This window comes from Cherax quadricarinatus, chromosome 71 (assembly GCF_038502225.1).
Source record: "Cherax quadricarinatus isolate ZL_2023a chromosome 71, ASM3850222v1, whole genome shotgun sequence".
NCBI lineage: Eukaryota > Metazoa > Arthropoda > Malacostraca > Decapoda > Parastacidae > Cherax > Cherax quadricarinatus.
In genome coordinates this window covers 16,127,476-16,147,825 of record NC_091362.1, presented here as the reverse complement: position 1 = coordinate 16,147,825, position 20,350 = coordinate 16,127,476, and the positions used below count along the sequence as shown (strand labels likewise).

Sequence of the window (20,350 nt, the reverse complement as noted above, 5' to 3'; positions counted from 1 at the left end):
TGTAAGCCACATTATTGAGGCCCAAACATTTCGGTAGCCTTGCAGACATACCTCTCGAAGTTGTGTACAGAGACTGAGCCACGATTACCGGATGGAGGATCGAACCTCCACCACTCTTAGAGAATGAACTTTCACGAAACACACTACAGTACCTCTTGAGGTTGGCCCTCAGTCCCTTTGGTGGCTCTGTGACCATCTTGATGCTCGACTGCAACACAGACACTGGGAAGTGTGCAGACGGGTAGCTGGTGAGCCACAGTCGGAAGTCTGAGTGTGTAGTTTCTGGGTTGAGGTCCTCACATAGCTGCAAAGGCCGATGGAATAGTGAACTGCATACTAATGATCTAATGATACTCACAACACTGACAAGAGAAACAACTTATTCTGGGTACTAACCTTCTCGAGTGATGGCATGAAAGACTTGGCCAGGTGACAGTTCTGGAGGAGGACCCAAGTGCCTATTCTCGTTCCTTCTTCGACGAGTCGTGTCGCCACGGGTCCTTGACCCTGTCCCAGCGATACACTCTGCAGACGGTCTCCTCCCATACCCTGGAAGGGTCAGTAAAGAGGCGAAGTGAGGCTCATAGAGGATCAGGTTTTCCCGGAGCCCCACAAGGACCTTGTTAGGTAAAGGAGACGAAGTCAACTAATGAGACATTGCGACATGTTTCCTTCTTCAGGAGCTTTATCAAACCCTTGTATTTTTCTTATAATATCTGATAAAGCTAAACAGGTGAACACGGTAAACTTCCCATGACACTGCCTACCTGATCTTCGGCGAATTTAAGGAGGAGATTGGTGGGGTCTGCTCCCGGGGTGAGCAGGAAAATCAGAGGGAGACAGCAATTGGAGTCTGTGAAGGTGCGGGTCAGGTCGAAAGGCGGAGGTTCAATGTACGCCTTCCCCAGGAGGTCTGCGAGGGAGAGCATCATCATTATATTCAGTGATAAACGCTAAACCAGTAGGGAGGCAATGAAGTTTAAGCCCAGGAAGGGGAGGGGTAGTTGCAATTCCTTGAATCGAGAGCCCTTCACTGGCATCAAGGTGCCCCTCCTGGGAGGGACAAGAACGGCAGTCAGTGGTCGGCTTGCTGTTACACAACATCTCTCTTCCCATCAGATATTTTTCTGTATTTAATGATTTGTTGGCTCTTTGTGTTAATCACTTCTTTATATTTGTGCTTTGTGTTTCCAAGTATAAATAAATAATATATTTATTTATTTATACTTGGAAACACAAAGCACAAATATAAAGAAGTGATTAACACAAAGAGCCAACAAATAATATATATATATATATATATATATATAATATATATATTTTTTTTTTTTTTTTTTTTTTCAACAAGTCGGCCGTCTCCCACCTAGGCAGGGTGACCCAAAAAAGAAAGAAAATCCCCAAAAAGAAAATACTTTCATCATCATTCAACACTTTCACCACACTCGCACATTATCACTGTTTTTGCAGAGGTGCTCAGAATACAACAGTCTAGAAGCATAAACATATAAAGATACAACATATCCCTCCAAACTGCCAATATCCCAAACCCCTCCTTTAAAGTGCAGGCATTGTACTTCCCATTTCCAGGACTCAAGTCCGACTATATGAAAATAACCGGTTTCCCTGAATCCCTTCACTAAATATTACCCTGCTCACACTCCAACAGATCGTCAGGTCCCAAGTACCATTCGTCTCCATTCACTCCTATCTAACACGCTCACGCACGCTTGCTGGAAGTCCAAGCCCCTTATAATATATATATATATATATATATATATATATATATATATATATATATATATATATATATATATATATATATATATATATATATATATATATATATATATATATATATATATATATGTCGTGCCGAATAGCCAGAACTTGCGATCTTGGCTTAAATAGCAACGCTCATCTTGCCATATAGGACAAGCAAAAATTTCTGTATGCAATAATTTCGCCAAAATCTCTCTGAACCTAACGAAAAAAATATATTTCACTGTGTTTGTTTAGTATTAAATTATTGTAAACAAATCTAAAATATATTTAGTTGAGTTAGGCTAAAATAAATTGTTCTTGTTATAACAAGGTTAGGTAAGTTTTCTAGATTCTTTTGGTGCAAAATTAAAAATTTTGACATTAACATTAATGAAAAAATATATCTTTAAACGTATAAGAGAAAATTTTAGAAAGGACTTAATTTTAAGTGAGTTCTTGCTAATTGACCAGTTTTAAATAATCGGCACGACATATATATATATATATATATATATATATATATATATATATATATATATATATATATATATATATATATATATATATATATATATATAAATATATATATATATATATATATATATATATATATATAATATATATATATATATATATATATAAATATATATATATATATATATATATATATATATATATATATATATATATTATATAATATATATATATATATATATATATATATATATATATATATATATATATATATATATATATATATATATATATATATATATATATATATATATATATATGCAATAAAATCATAGCGGACAGGTGATATCACAATATGTGAGAAATCACGAAAGTGCTTGTTCTGCATAAGGAGAGAGAGAGAAATTAGTGACCAAGAAAGCACGATAGTTTAAAAAAATTCACATGCATACTAAAAACCATATGTTTTTGAAGATGATTTCTTTAATTTTTTCAGCATCTTACCTTTTTTAAGGCCCCTCTAGAATGAAATCCTGGCTGCGGTAATGTATACATACGATAATTATAAAAGAGTAATGAACGCTTATAAATGCTGAGCAATAACTCACATGGGGACAGAAACAAAAAATATAATGTGGGTCTGTCAATTATGACCCCCAACTGGTGTCCTCTTCTGCTGAAGGGAACTATACTGTACAGTTGGGGTGGTTAAAATACACAGATGTACTTTATTTTCCAGTTATGTTTAAGAGCTGTCCTGCAATAAGTACACAAACACATAAGACCTACCTAACACGTAGTCGCACTATGTGAGGTTCTGGGACTCATAAAGCAGACACAGAACCTACCTATCACGCAGTCTTCTAGAGCACTATGCGAGATTCTGGGACACAGGAAGCAGATAAACACAGAAGACCTACCAGCCACATAGTCCTGCAGAGCACTATGAGAGGTTCTGGGACACGCAAAGCAGACACAGAAAGCCTACCTCCAACATAAGTCTTCCAGAGCACTATGTGAAGTTCTGGGACACAGGAAGCAAACATACACACAGGACCCACCAGCCACGTAGTCTTGCACGGCTGCCACCACTTTATCTGGACGAAGGCATCGGAGAACACACAACAGCTGCATGCGGCTGAGCTCATCCTCTCCCTCGCATGGAATGATCTCCTTGTGTGGGTTCTCGGACTCGAACACCGCCCGCCACTCATGTAAGTGCTGAGGAAACTCCTCCACCAGGTGCTGAATGAGGAGCACGGAATAAGTGAACGGCTGTACAAGGTTAAACGGATGCATATCACCGGTACACCACCAATCATGGATAATATCACACTTAAAATAGGATTTAATGTAAACTCTGTGTATTAACACTGAGAGATAAATATCTCTAAGTGCATTTAAGCTGAGATTATACACCTAGAAGCATATATAAACACATTCAGGTGAATATACGCTGATATACGCCCTTGCCAGAGTACATACACTTTAAATATACACATAATCTCGGTGTATACACACTAAAATACAACTTTCAGTGTGGTGGCCAGGATATTTCACTTCAATGTACTACAGAAACAAGTTAAATAAACCCTATGTCATAATATTTCACACAAAGGCTACTTACAACTGCAATCTGCAGCTAATCTGCACGCTATATATGGAAAACAAAGGATATAGATATAACACACACACACACACACCTTTAAGGAAGGCAGACAACACAGCCACTGGAACTGAAGCCAGGTAGTCTCCGGCATCCATCCTGGTGCAGGGTTGGGGAGAGGCTCATGAGCCAGAGCCACTCCGCCCGTCAGCAGGAAGAGCCACTCCGCATCTACTACCTGGTTCTCAGAGCGCTGGAGGTTAACACACACGAGGAACGAGAACACTAATTTGTCCTGTGGAAGAAGAACAAGGAGCTTCAGAACGAAAAAGACTAACTTCACCTGAAGAGTGAGAGAGTGACAAACAACGAAGGCCTGCAGAATAAGAGTAAAGAGAGCAAGAACCTTCAGAACGAGTAATAAATAATTAATAATAACAATAAAATAAAATATATAATAATAATTAGTAATAATAATAATAAATAATTTTTTTAACAAGTCGGCCGTCTCCCACAGAGGCAGGGTGACCCAAAAAGAAAGAAAATCCCCAAAAAGAAAATACTTTCATCATTCAACACTTTCACCTCACTCACACATAATCACTGTTTTTGCAGAGGTGCTCAGAATACAACAGTTTAGAAGCATATACGTATAAAGATACATAACACATCCCTCCAAACTGCCAATATCCCGAACCCCTTCTTTAAATTGTAGACATTGTACTTCCCATTTCCAGGACTCAAGTCCGGCTATATAAAAATAACCGGTTTCCCTGAATCCCTTCACTATTACCCTGTTCACACTCCAACAGCTCGTCAGGTCCCAAATACCATTCGTCTCCATTCATTCCTTTATAACACGCTCATACACGCTTGCTGGAAGTCCAAGCCCCTCACCCACAAAATCTCCTTTACCCCCTCCCTCCAACCTTTTCGAGGACGACCCCTACCCCGCCTTTGTTCCCCTACATATCAGTTAGTCAGCTTATGTGTTTTGATAATGATCAAGCATTGTATAACTTCATACAGCGTCTAGGGCAGAATGTGGGGAGGGGAAAGGTAATCAAATTTAATCTGAATATGGTGAAGGTATCTAACTCCTTCTGATGAAGAGTCCTTCACCAAGCAAGCACAGGAACACGCCCAGATTCACCCAGCCACTGCTACTCACCTTCTCAAAGAGTCCAGTACAGACGTTGTGGTAGAGGCTGAGAGTGAAGTGGTTCCTGAGGGCGTTGAGGCGATCCAGCAGCTCGTTAGCCTTCTCTGAGTTGTCGATTGAGTTGGAGAAGAGGTTGACGAACCAGTTGAGGGAGAACTGATACATGGGATCGAGGGCTGCCAGATCCCTCAGTGTGAAAAAGAGGATGGAGGCGGTCACAGCCACGGGCCTGTATCCCAGACGAGTCGCGTTGATCTGAAAACTCATTATACTTAATATAACATAATATATGGCTAATTTATAAGTTATTTGGTTACGTGGTGGACCAGAAAGCCAGCTAAGAGATTCAAGCCCATAACTAAAAGGTCCACTGAGCAGGTCACCCTATAATTAAAACCTGCGTCTCTACAAGCCTTAAGCTTCTGTTTTTCTAAACAAAGTCGCTACGTTGTCGGGGAATACAGGTTAATACAGCAAATACTTTGATAATTTCCCCAATAACGTGAAAGTATATGATAGTAAAAAAGACAGTCAAGGAATACTGGGACCCGGTATCATCGTGCCAATTGACGTGGTCTGTTCAGCTGCCAACATTCCAGCTAAAGAAGTGTTGTGACTTGTCATAATGATACTGAATCCATATTTTTTTTTTTGCTTAGCTCAGCAGTTTATTATCCTACCCATTACCTTTGCTTATGATGAGCTTCGAGAGTTTTTCTACTCCCGGAGCCCGGCCATGGGCCAAGCTCGTCTGGTGTTAGCCTGGTCAATCAGGCTGTTGCTGATGGGTGGCTTAGCGCTTCTTTTTGATTATAATAATAATAATAATGTTGCTGATGGAGGCCTGAACTTGTAGTACATGAACTTGTAGTACATGAACTTGTAGTACATGAACTTGTAGTACATGAACTTGTAGTACATGAACTTGTAGTACATGAACTTGCAGTACATGAACTTGTAGTACATGAACTTGTAGTACATGAACTTGTAGTACATGAACTTGTAGTACATGAACTTGTAGTACATGAACTTGTAGTACATGAACTTGTAGTACATGAACTTGTAGTACATGAACTTGTAGTACATGAACTTGTAGTACATGAACTTGTAGTACATGAACTTGTAGTACATGAACTTGTAGTACATGAACTTGTAGTACATGAACTTGTAGTACATGAACTTGTAGTACATGAACTTGTAGTACATGAACTTGTAGTACATGTACTTGTAGTACATGAACTTGTAGTACATGAACTTGTAGTACATGAACTTGTAGTACATGAACTTGCAGTACATGAACTTGTAGTACATGAACTTGAAGTACATGAACTTGTAGTACATGAACTTGAAGTACATGAACTTGTAGTACATGAACTTGTAGTACATGAAGTACATGAACTTGCAGTACATGAACTTGTAGTACATGAACTTGAAGTACATGAACTTGTAGTACATGAACTTGAAGTACATGAACTTGTAGTACATGAACTTGTAGTACATGTACTTGTAGTACATGTACTTGTAGTACATGAACTTGTAGTGCATGTACTTGTAGTACATGAACTTGTAGTACATGAACTTGTAGTACATGTACTTGTAGTACATGAACTTGTAGTACATGTACTTGTAGTACATGAACTTGTAGTACATGAACTTGTACATGAACTTGTAGTACATGAACTTGTAGTACATGAACTTGTAGTACATGAACTTGTAGTACATGAACTTGTAGTACATGAACTTGTACATGAACTTGTAGTACATGAACATGAAGTACATGAACTTGTAGTACATGAACTTGTAGTACATGAACTTGTAGTACATGAACTTGTAGTACATGAACTTGTAGTACATGAACTTGTAGTACATGAACTTGTAGTACATGAACTTGTACATGAACTTGTAGTACATGAACTTGAAGTACATGAACTTGTAGTACATGAACTTGTACATGAACTTGTAGTACATGAACTTGAAGTACATGAACTTGTAGTACATGAACTTGTAGTACATGAACTTGTACATGAACTTGTAGTACATGAACTTGTAGTACATGAACTTGTAGTACATGAACTTGTAGTACATGTACTTGTACATGAACTTGTAGTACATGAACTTGAAGTACATGAACTTGTAGTACATGTACTTGTACATGAACTTGTAGTACATGAACTTGAAGTACATGTACTTGTAGTACATGTACTTGTAGTACATGAACTTGTAGTACATGAACTTGTAGTACATGAACTTGTAGTACATGAACTTGTAGTACATGAACTTGTAGTACATGAACATGAACTTGTACTACATGTACTTGTAGTACATGAACTTGTAGTACATGAACTTGTAGTACATGAACTTGTAGTACATGAACTTGTAGTACATGAACTTGTAGTACATGAACTTGCAGTACATGTACTTGTAGTACATGAACTTGTAGTACATGAACTTGTAGTACATGAACTTGTAGTACATGAACTTGTAGTACATGAACTTGTAGTACATGAACTTGTAGTACATGTACTTGTACATGAACTTGTAGTACATGAACTTGTAGTACATGTACTTGTAGTACATGAACTTGTAGTACATGAACTTGTAGTACATGAACTTGTAGTACATGAACTTGTAGTACATGAACTTGTAGTACATGAACTTGTAGTACATGAACTTGTAGTACATGAACTTGTAGTACATGAACTTGTACTTGTAGTACATGAACTTGTAGTACATGAACTTGTAGTACATGAACTTGTAGTACATGAACTTGTAGTACATGAACTTGTAGTACATGAACTTGTAGTACATGAACTTGTAGTACATGAACTTGTAGTACATGAACTTGTAGTACATGAACTTGTAGTACATGAACTTGTAGTACATGAACTTGTAGTACATGAACTTGTAGTACATGAACTTGTAGTACATGAACTTGTAGTACATGAACTTGTAGTACATGAACTTGTAGTACATGAACTTGTAGTACATGAACTTGTAGTACATGAACTTGTAGTACATGTACTTGTAGTACATGAACTTGTAGTACATGAACTTGTAGTACATGAACTTGTAGTACATGAACTTGCAGTACACGACTTGTAGTACATGAACTTGTAGTACATGAACTTGTAGTACCTGAACTTGTACATGAACTTGTAGTATGTGAACTTGCAGTACATGAACTTGTAGTACATGAACTTGTAGTACATGAACTTGTAGTACATGTACTTGTACATGAACTTGTACATGAACTTGCAGTACATGAACTTGTAGTACATGAACTTGTAGTACATGAACTTGTAGTACATGAACTTGTAGTACATGAACTTGTAGTACATGAACTTGTAGTACATGAACTTGTAGTACATGTACTTGTAGTACATGAACTTGTAGTACATGAACTTGTAGTACATGTACTTGTAGTACATGAACTTGTAGTACATGTACTTGTAGTACATGAACTTGTAGTACATGTACTTGTAGTACATGAACTTGTAGTACATGAACTTGTAGTACATGTACTTGTAGTACATGAACTTGTAGTACATGAACTTGTAGTACATGAACTTGTAGTACATGAACTTGTAGTACATGAACTTGTAGTACATGTACTTGTAGTACATGAAGCAGTAGTACATGAACTTGTAGTACATGAACTTGTAGTACATGAACTTGTAGTACATGTACTTGTAGTACATGAACTTGTAGTACATGAACTTGTAGTACATGAACTTGTAGTACATGAACTTGTAGTACATGAACTTGTAGTACATGAACTTGTAGTACATGTACTTGTAGTACATGAACTTGTAGTACATGAACTTGTAGTACATGAACTTGTAGTACATGAACTTGTAGTACATGAACTTGTAGTACATGAACTTGTAGTACATGTACTTGTAGTACATGAACTTGTAGTACATGTACTTGTAGTACATGTACTTGTAGTACATGAACTTGTAGTACATGTACTTGTAGTACATGAACTTGTAGTACATGAACTTGTAGTACATGTACTTGTAGTACATGAACTTGTAGTACATGAACTTGTAGTACATGAACTTGTAGTACATGTACTTCATGAACTTGTAGTACATGAACTTGTAGTACATTTTAATGACCTGTCAGTCTTTTCTTACCTCTTTTATCTTCTCATGTCTTAAATACTGGGGCTTCAATCCTTTGTTCTAATATTAAATATAAACATGAAGATGAATTCAATTTAGCAGAGTTACTTCATTTCATACTAAAAGATAAATATGGGAAAGAAGGCAGCTTAGCAATTTATGTTACCTAGCATTAATGGAGAGCCTGTGCTCGGTACCTACATACATTTTTCCTGTGTTGCTCAAATATGGGGCATTCTATTTTGCTGAAATATACAAGAAAAGATAGATACACCACTGTTATAATTTAGAGATGAAACAAAGTTTCACCATTGCTTGTCTTTAACCAAACTTCCATCACATTTACCCACAAAGTCACATCTTTCATCATGATAATCTAATACAAGGTGACAGTTTTACATGTATGGACACCCATTTTGCAAATGGAAATAAGTCACTTTGTCTGACTTGTCTTGGTTATCCGAGGTAATTTACACTATGTATGATAATTGTACTTGTGTGTACCTGTGCCTAAATAAATTTACTTACGTAAACAGTTATTGTAATAACTTTATAAATATATTTAGAGTTAAGATAAGAAAAGATTTCATTTGGATTTTTAACCCCGGAGGGTTAGCCACCCAGGATAAGCCACGAAAGTCAGTGTGTCATCGAGGACTGTCTAACTTATTTCCACTGGGGTACTCAATCTTGTCCCCCAGGATGTGACCCACACCAGTCGACTAACATCCACACCAGTCGACTAACACCCAGGTACCTAATTGCTGCTAGGTGAACACGACAACAGGTGTAAGGAAATGCATCGAAATGTTTCTACCCCGCCAGGAATCAAACCCGGGCCCCGTGCGTGTGACGCGAGAGCTTTGCTAGCCAGGCTACGGGGTTATATTTACTTTTTTGAAAATTTGATTTTTTCCAAATACACACCCAGTAACACACACATTGCAAACAACTATATATTTACTTATCTACATGGGGAAGTGGAACAGAATTCTTCCTCCGTAAGCCATGCATGTTATAAGATACGACTAAAATGCCAGGAGCAAGGGGCTAATAACCTCTTCTCCTGTATACATTACACGTACTAAAGTTAAAAAGATAATTTTTTTTATTTATTGGCCACCCTGTTTTGGTGGGATACAGCAGTTTGTTGAAAAAAGAAAAAGATATTCATTTTTCTATCTTTCTTACTTTCTTCTATACTCTCTTCCTTTCAGTTAACACTAACTATGGTCATAAGAAAAGGAAAACTTGCCCATGTTCAGTACAAGTTCAATTTTAATACAAGCAAAACTACTTATTTCATGTTCAGTCTAAATTTCACTGAGCAATATGCTGAATTCAACCTTAAAATGTATTAAATTACTCTTTACCAGTGAGACAAATTATAGATTTTGTACTGAATAGTTCCAAGTCCAACTGTATATGTATGTGTTATTAGATTACTAAGGTACACGTGACAAATAATGTATAGTACACTATTCTAAAACAACCAAAAGGGTTATAAACCAACAAAATTTATACAGCATTTTAAACCATGAGTGTGCGGGGGATTCATGATTAACCCTTTGACTGTTTCAGTCGAATACTATATACGTTTTACGAGCCAATGTGTTTGACGTACTAATACGCCAAAATTCTAGTGGCTTCAAATCAAGCAGGAGAAAGCTGGTAGGCCTACATGTGAGAGAATGGGTCTTCATGGTCAGTGTGCGCAGTATAAAGAAAAACGGGGAGCCAATGGTGCATTGTAGTATTATTCTGCAGCAGTATTCTGAATCAATGGACCAAGTCCACTGATTCCAAACTTTGTCCATTTAAGTTAAAATCATGAAAAATTAATTTCATAACTTGGAATCTATGGACAACTGGCAATAATGTACACCCCTCCCATCCCTATTAGTCCATTAATTCAAGGGTTCACTGTACTGAAAATCTGTTAGTCTGAACCCATAAGTGTCATACATTGCATGGGAAATGAGAGGTAATCAGGTTTACACCAGAAAATATAGTACTAGTATGTGCATTAAATTCCTTGGATCAAGTCCTTCTCTACCATTAAGACACCCCCATGGAAAGAGAGAACAAAGAAAAATATGAATTCAATATTCAAATACCCAAACCTTACCACTATATAAAAATGCAATACTGTTTCATTTACCATAATATATTTTGCAGTTACATTAACCAGTTCAAACACAGGAACACTGGAGGGATTTGGATGAGTTTCAAGTATGGTATAGATTGGTCAATTCTAAGACTTAACCCTTATGAGTTTTGCTGTATTTTTCATAGTTTTTTTAAGGTATTTTTTTAATGTAAGGCCAAACAGTCATTATTCCAACTTATGAGCAACTGTAAACCACTTGCTGCCATGTCTGGAACTACACAGCTTCACATCTCATCTCACTCCCCTTGGGAACTGAGATGAGATCTCATCTCATATATATATATATATATATATATATATATATATATATATATATATATATATATATATATATATATATATATTTTCAACAAGTCGGCCGTCTCCCACCGAGGCAGGGTGACCCAAAAAAGAAACAAAGTCCCCAAAAAGAAAATACTTTCATCATCATTCAACACTTTCACCACACTCGCACATTATCACTGTTTTTGCAGAGGTGCTCAGAATACAACAGTCTAGAAGCATACACATATAAAGATACACAACATATCCCTCCAAACTGCCAATATCCCAAACCCCTCCTTTAAAGTGCAGGCATTGTACTTCCCATTTCCAGGACTCAAGTCCGACTATATGAAAATAACCGGTTTCCCTGAATCCCTTCACTAAATATTACCCTGCTCACACTCCAACAGATCGTCAGGTCCCAAGTACCATTCGTCTCCATTCACTCCTATCTAACACGCTCACGCACGCTTGCTGGAAGTCCAAGCCCCTTGCCCACTAAACCTCCTTTACCCCCTCTCTCCAACCCTTTCGAGGACGACCCCTACCCCGCCTTCCTTCCCCTATAGATTTATATGCTTTCCATGTCATTCTACTTTGATCCATTCTCTCTAAATGACCAAACCACCTCAACAACCCCTCTTCTGCCCTCTGACTAATACTTTTATTAACTCCACACCTTTTCCTAATTTCCACACTCCGAATTTTCTGCATAATATTTACACCACACATTGCCCTTAAACAGGACATCTCCACTGCCTCCAACCGTCTCCTCGCTGCTGCATTCACCACCCAAGCTTCACACCCATATAAGAGTGTTGGTACTACTATACTTTCATACATTCCCTTCTTTGCCTCCATAGATAACGTTTTTTTTACTCCACATATACCTCAACGCACCACTCACCTTTTTTCCCTCATCAATTCTATGATTAACCTCATCCTTCATAAATCCATCCGCCGACACGTCAACTCCCAAGTATCTGAAAACATTCACTTCTTCCATACTCCTCCTCCCCAATTTGATATCCAATTTTTCTTTATCTAAATCATTTGACACCCTCATCACCTTACTCTTTTCTATTTTCACTTTCAACTTTCTACCTTTACACACATTCTCAAAACTCATCTACTAACCTTTGCAATTTTTCTTTAGAATCTCCCATAAGCACAGTATCATCAGCAAAAAGTAACTGTGTCAATTCCCATTTTGAATTTGATTCCCCATAATTTAATCCCACCTCTCTCCCGAACACCCTAGCATTTACTTCTTTTACAACCCCATCTATAAATATATTAAACAACCATGGTGACATTACACATCCCTGTCTAAGACCTTCTTTTACCGGGAAGTATTCTACCTCTCTTCTACACACCCTAACCTGAGCCTCACTATCCTCATAAAAGCTCTTTACAGCATTTAGTAACTTACCACCTATTCCATAAACTTGCAACATCTGCCACATTGCTCCTCTATCCACTCTATCATATGCCTTTTCTAAATCCATAAATGCAATAAAAACTTCCCTACCTTTATCTAAATACTGTTCACATATATGCTTCAATGTAAACACTTGATCTACACATCCTCTACCCACTCTGAAGCCTCCTTGCTCATCCGCAATTCTACATTCTGTCTTACCTCTAATTCTTTCAATTATAACTCTACCGTATACTTTTCCTGGTATACTCAATAAACTTATTCCTCTATAATTTTTACAATCTCTTTTGTCCCCTTTCCCTTTATATAAAGGGACTATACATGCTCTCTGCCAATCCCTAGGTACCTTCCCCTCTTTCATACATTTATTAAACAAAAGTACCAACCACTCCAACACTATATCCCCCCCTGCTTTTAACATTTCTGTCATGATCCCATCAGTTCCAGCTGCTTTACCCCCTTTCATTCTACGTAATGCCTCACGTACCTCCACCACACTTACATTCTGCTTTTCTTCACTCCTAAAAGATGGTATACCTCCCTGGCCAGTGCATGAAATTACCGCCTCCCTTTCTTCCTCAACATTTAAAAGTTCCTCAAAATATTCTCGCCATCTACCTAATACCTCCCTCTCCCCATCTACTAACTCCCCTACTCTGTTTTTAACGGACAAATCCATACTTTCCCTAGGCTTTCTTAACTTGTTTAACTCACTCCAAAATTTTTTCTTATTTTCATTAAAATTTCTTGACAGTGCCTCTCCCACTCTTTCATCTGCTCTCCTTTTGCACTCTCTCACCACTCTCTTCACCTTTCTTTTACTCTCCATATACTCTGCTCTTCTTATAACACTTCTGCTTTATAAAAACCTCTCGTAAGCTACCTTTTTCTCTTTTATCACACCCTTTACTTCATCATTCCACCAATCACTCCTCTTTCCTCCTGCCCCCACCCTCCTATAACCACAAACTTCTGCCCCACATTCTAATACTGCATTTTTAAAACTATTCCAACCCTCTTCAACCCCCCCACTACTCATCTTTGCACTAGCCCACCTTTCTGCCAACAGTCGCTTATATCTCGCCCGAACTTCCTCCTCCCTTAGTTTATACACTTTCACCTCCCTCTTACTTGTTGTTGCCACCTTCCTCTTTTCCCATCTACCTCTTACTCTAACTGTAGCTACAACTAAATAATGATCTGACATATCAGTTGCCCCTCTATAAACATGTACATCCTGGAGCCTACCCATCAACCTTTTATCCACCAATACATAATCTAACAAACTACTTTCATTACGTGCTACATCATACCTTGTATATTTATTTATCCTCTTTTTCATAAAATATGTATTACTTATTACCAAATTTCTTTCTACACATAGCTCAATTAAAGGCTCCCCATTTACATTTACCCCTGGCACCCCAAATTTACCTACTACTCCCTCCATAACATTTTTACCCACTTTAGCATTGAAATCCCCAACCACCATTACTCTCACACTTGATTCAAAACTCCCCACGCATTCACTCAACATTTCCCAGAATCTCTCTCTCTCCTCTACACTTCTCTCTTCTCCAGGTGCATACACGCTTACTATAACCCACTTTTCACATCCAATCTTTATTTTACTCCACATAATCCTTGAATTTATGCATTTGTAGTCCCTCTTTTCCTGCCATAGCTTATCCTTCAACATTATTGCTACTCCTTCTTTAGCTCTAACTCTATTTGAAACCCCTGACCTAATCCCATTTATTCCTCTCCATTGAAACTCTCCCACCCCCTTCAACTTTGTTTCACTTAAAGCCAGGACATCCAGTTTCTTCTCATTCATAACATCCACAATCATCTCTTTCTTATCATTTGCACAACATCCACGCACATTCAGACTTCCCACTTTGACAATTTTCTTCTTCTTATTCTTTTTAGTAATCTTTACAGGAAAAGGGGTTACTAGCCCATTGTTCCCGGCATTTTAGTTGACTCTTACAACACGCATGGCTTACGGAGGAAAGATTCTTATTCCACTTCCCCATGGATATAAAAGGAAAAGTAATAAGACCAAGAACTATTAAGATAAAATCAAAGAAAACTCAGATGAGTGTGTATAAATAAACGTGTACATGTATGTGTAGTGTGACCTAAGTGTAAGTAGAAGTAGCAAGACGTACTTGTAATCTTGCATATTTATGAGACAGACAAAAGACACCAGCAATCCTACCATCATGCAAAGCAATTACAGGCTTTCGTTTTACACTCACTTGGCAGGACGGTAGTACCTCCCTTGGTGGTTGCTGTCTACCAACCTACTACTATATATATACTATATATATATACTATATATATTTCTTTCTATCTCACTCTACCTATTTTTCTGTTTATCCATTTCTCTCCACCTATCTCTATTTTTTTTTCTCTCTCTCACTACTTCCCTCTCCATCTTTTACCTTCTTCTCCGTCTCCTCAGCGATGGTTTGCTTCTCCTGCGTCTCCTTCACCAGTCTGTTGGCATCACTGAGGATGTTGATAGCTGTCTCGTCCTCCAAGATGCTGCCCTTAGAAGACGACAGCGTTGACAAGATCCTGTCCTCCAACTCCTTCAGGTTCCTGCAGGATGCCAGCGGAATGGGTCGTATGGGATCAGTTTTCGTTACACGACCTATGCTCCTTACTGATCCCCTCTATAGATGGGTTTAGCGCTTAACATGAATTATTATTATTATTATTATTACTATTGCTCCCCTCTTATTTTTTTAAATGCTCAGCACATTTTATCTTTCTCTTATTTCCAGTTTATCTTGAATTCTGCATTTTTCTGATATCTCTACTTAGCAGAAGGGTATACACACCGGCAGTCATGTATGTAGTTATTTTAATTCGCATAATTAAGATAAACATATAGTACATATATAGTTAATTCATATAATTAAGATAAAAGTATTCTTGATGTTAGTATACAGGTAATATGCAACCTTAACAGACCTCGGGCAGTTAATTAAAATAATATATACTAATTAATAATAATAATAATAATTATAATAACTATATGAAAATACAAATCAGTGTTACTTTACTTCTTGTTTTGTGCAGTCTGGAGCATGAGCGTGACTCTCTCCTCCTCCAGTTCAGGTTTCTCGTGAGCTACAACGAGGGCCAGGAGCTGGTCCTCGAGGCCGGCGGCGGTGAGGGCGAAGTTGACGAGGGTGACCTTCACCGACACCTCCGGTACATAGTTGGGGTTACTCAGCTTCGTCGTCAAGTACATCCTGAAGGAGGAAAGTATATTCCGAAGGAGGAATTGACACGCAGAGATACTTAAGAGAAGATTACTTGATATTTATATGATTACCTCAATCTCTTTCTTATTTTCACTATTCTTCTTTGTATTGGACTGATGAAGCCCCTGTGGGGGCGAAACGTTTCCACAATAAAGATACCCAAGTGTTGCCCATGTGTCTGACTTATCACTGAGAGCAAGTCAGAGATGTCGTGGGTCACTACAGACTTGGTAGGGTCATCCCTGAAGGAGACTCACTTTACACCAGCTCTACTTTAACAGATCTAGGAAGGCAAGTGCCTGGAATCTGACACTGAGATACTTATATCTATATACAATAAAAGTTCATTTTACCCTATGTAGGGATTAAATTATCCTTGACTTTCAGTGTACAGGTGACATGAAGTCTTAATGGCACACGTCTAGTCCACAGTCCTTTAAACCTAATAAACCTACCAACCTGAAATCGACTTTATACTCACAGGTGGAGCCTCTGGACATCATACAAATGGAGCCGTTCTAACACTTTCAGTTCGTCGCTGGTTACCTTGTACGGGTCATCTTATGGCTGAAGCACTGTCTGCTAGTGGTTTTCTTTTGTGCCTAACAATATTTAATTACAGACAAATTACAGTACCTGTATACTGCAAACAAGAAATAAATTTATTATTATTAATTAGGAACGTGAGTACTGCACCTGAAATCAGCGGAGTATTCAATAGTGGCGTCTCCGAGTTTGATGCAGGTAGAGCCGCTCTGTTTGAAGGTCTGCTTAAGCAGCAAGGGCTCCAGGATAGGGTCCAGTTCTTCCCCCACGTTCTCCAGTAGCACCTACAACACAATTTGCAAAACTGGCAGGCAAAGATACTGATAAACCATGGGCAACCCGGTCTCACTGTACTGTGTTTTAACTTTCGCAAGAGGTTCCAATCATCAATTTCTTAACTCTCCTATATTATTATTATTATATTCACGTGAAGTGGTAAACCTGTGTGCATTGTTCAGTACAATATGGGTTGAAGATGTCCCGTGGCTTAGTAAGCAACGCTCTCGCTTCCGGGTGGAAACATTGGGCACGTTTCCTTACACCTGCTGTCCCTGTTCACCTAATAGTAAGTAGGCACCTGGTATTTGCCAACTGTTGCGGGTCGCATCCTGGGGGACAAGATTGAAAGCTCCTAATGGAAATAAGAGTCCTTGATGATGCAATGACTTTCTTGGGTTATCCTGGGTAGCTAACCCTCCCAGGGTTAAAAATTCTAACAAATCTTATCTTAAGGCTGGAGCCTCCATCCAGACCCACTACCATTTAGGTACTTGTGTCGCCTGAGCGGCTGGTTTACAGTGCACGCCGTGCTTATCTTATGAGCAGTGAATCACCAACAATCAGTATACACTTATCCCAAAGTTTACTGCAATTATACAAATACGATTTTCTTTAAGTTATAGTAGGCTATGTACAGTAAGTCTTCGCTTAACGTCGTCGATAGGTTCATGGAAACTGCAACTTTAAGCAAAACGACGTATAACGAAATCAATTTTACCATAGGCTAATTGATATTAACAAATCTCTTTAAAACTTTTGTTTCTAATGTCACATATTTTCTGTTTTTTTTTTTTTTATGCCACAGACATCAGGGGGCCCAGTGCACCTTTAGCACTCACTGCAACAGGGTTAAATCAAGGAATAAAGGTTTGCAAAGCAAAAATTATAAAGAGCATCTCCTACCACCAGGCAGTTCAACAATAACAAATATGGCGGGCTCGCTGAGCACTGTCATACCACATCGTTTATTGTCGTGCATTCTTATGATTATCGTATACTTTACGGAGTTTCATTTTACAATAATGTGTATTCATTCGATTTTATTTTCTCATCACCGTTATAACAAAACGACGTTGCACGAAACAACGTTATTCGAGGACCTGCTGTACTTACCGGCTGGCCAAACTGGATGCAGTTCTCTAAGGTGCGTATGAAATCTGGATCCGAGAGTTTGACCACCTGGAGCGAGTTGTCCTTCTCCATGTTACGGATCCACTTGTTTGCCTGGCCCTGTGGGTCGATCAGCAGCGGCCACCGCGTTGTGTTACTGTTGAACAGACAGGAGAAAGAATAAGTGACAGAAAAGTGCGTTGAAGAACCAGCTAGGCAGGAATTATCCGCATGGTAGGGTGGGCTTGGAGACCTCAAGGGTCAGTACTGGCCTCAGTAACGTTCTTAAGTTACATGAATTCTGTTGTAAGGAAGTGCTAACTATATGAGCATGTTTACAGATAAAGTAAAAAAAGTTACGTGAAATTGTTAGGTACTGAAAAGGGAACAAAATGGCACAATACAGTCACACTGTGACAATACAGTCAATGTGACTTTGTAATGGTCCAAGTCGGGCCGTAATGTCGTCGTAAACTTTTGTCTCTCCTATGTGCTGGTTATTTGTGTATTGAGAAGAGATAGCAGGGAATGTAATCCTACAGCATAGGAATGAAGAGACAATTCACTCTTCTACGCTAGCTTGAGTATTATATCATTGATACTTTAGGTTTGTGGAAATTATTGTTATTGTGGTCATGGTGTCTGCTAAATAAACAAGACGTGTGTTACCTCGGCCTTCTGATTCTCCTTCAACCACAACAGGAAGATTTGGGTAAACTGGAGAGGAAGAGTAAGAAAACAGGGATGACAGAATTCAGCATTAAAATGAGCAATATAATAAAAAAGTGACAAAGTGTTTAAAATACTCGAGAAAGATGACTGTAAATGTATTCTCAACAGAGAATGACATAAATACACTACCGAGAGATCACACACACATTGCTGATAAATATTAAGACAGCTTTCAAATTATATCTATCTCGAAATGTTTAAGAAAGTGTCTTAACACATTTTCTTCATGCATTTATAAACTCAAATATTGCAAAAGTACCTGTATACATGAACTGCACATAGATATGCATAAAATACTCGTAGATTTCATTCTATGTACACTAACAAATGTTCTTCAAAGAACAGCAGTGACTGCAGGAATTATTTACCTTCATATGCAGTACAATCGAAAACAGGCGATCTTAACAATGCAGAACAAGCCACGTGGGAATGGAAACCTTTATTTCCATATGAAGTGCTAAAAGCGGCTTTTATCACTTCATATGGAGAGGTGGAGTTATTGAACCCCTAGTGAACGTAGGTGATGACATTACTAGACCAACCTGATAATGACACCGTTATCTATACTGAAGGGGTCGGTGGGCAGGCCATTGAGTGTCCAGTCACGGATGGTGAGTGGGTCTCCCAACACCTGAGAAGACACGAGGCTTCGGTCAATTTGCAAGCAACCACAAACACCACACGATGTTGCACATGTTCTGCACTACGAAGGTAAAATCAACGTGTAAGCAGACACACAGATGGGGGAGGATCTGAATATTTCGACCTCCATCTGAGATTCTTATCAGCAGATTTACCCAAGGCAATCCCAGTTTCTGTATATAAGTGGATTTTAGCTTCGTACTGACAAGTGTACGTTACACTCTGATGCTCCTTTACATTCAACACTATGTACACTAGATACAACCGTCATGTGTATTAATGTAGAGGATAATTCACCTAGGAAATTAAATCTTTCACACACGGAATACATTAAAAATAATTAGGAACTAGACTACACAACCCTTTAACTATAAGATATAGAGCATTCTGCTCAAAACCACAGTGATGATGATTTGGTTCCCAGGTGGGGGTGAGAAGTGTGGGCAAGTCTAATTACATTTATTGCCCATCTTTACCTAGTAGTAAATAAGTACATGGGTGTTAGTCGACTGGCATGGCAGGGGTTTGAAATGAACTAAGGTTCTTAGTTTGTAAATGAGCCGAGGCAGGACAACATCTATTAGCCAGTAAAGGAACTGAGGCAGGACAATCTATTAGCCTGTAAAATAGTTGAGGCATGACAACAGCTATTAATATGTAAATTCAACAATGTGAAAAACAAGCTTCCAAATCACATAAACTGGAAAAACTGCATTACATTCAAAAACTAACAAAAGGCTATTTGTAACAAAACA

The 20,350-nt window shown here is 38.2% G+C and overlaps 1 protein-coding gene across 2 annotated transcripts in view; it reads right to left on the bottom strand.

Moving 5' to 3' along the window:
• Positions 1-20,350, bottom strand: part of Dhc36C (Dynein heavy chain at 36C) — a 117,115-nt gene that overhangs the window by 13,361 nt on the left and 83,404 nt on the right. For both annotated transcript variants that reach the window (XM_070100062.1, XM_070100063.1), the window contains exons 62-72: positions 19,496-19,584; positions 18,225-18,378; positions 16,983-17,116; positions 16,083-16,274; positions 15,456-15,615; positions 5,013-5,258; positions 3,939-4,136; positions 3,297-3,480; positions 768-913; positions 397-549; positions 153-304 (exon numbers count right to left, since the gene is read on the bottom strand). In XM_070100062.1, coding sequence (XP_069956163.1) covers positions 153-304; positions 397-549; positions 768-913; positions 3,297-3,480; positions 3,939-4,136; positions 5,013-5,258; positions 15,456-15,615; positions 16,083-16,274; positions 16,983-17,116; positions 18,225-18,378; positions 19,496-19,584 — 1,808 coding nt within the window. The remainder of the gene's footprint in view (positions 1-152; positions 305-396; positions 550-767; positions 914-3,296; positions 3,481-3,938; positions 4,137-5,012; positions 5,259-15,455; positions 15,616-16,082; positions 16,275-16,982; positions 17,117-18,224; positions 18,379-19,495; positions 19,585-20,350) is intronic.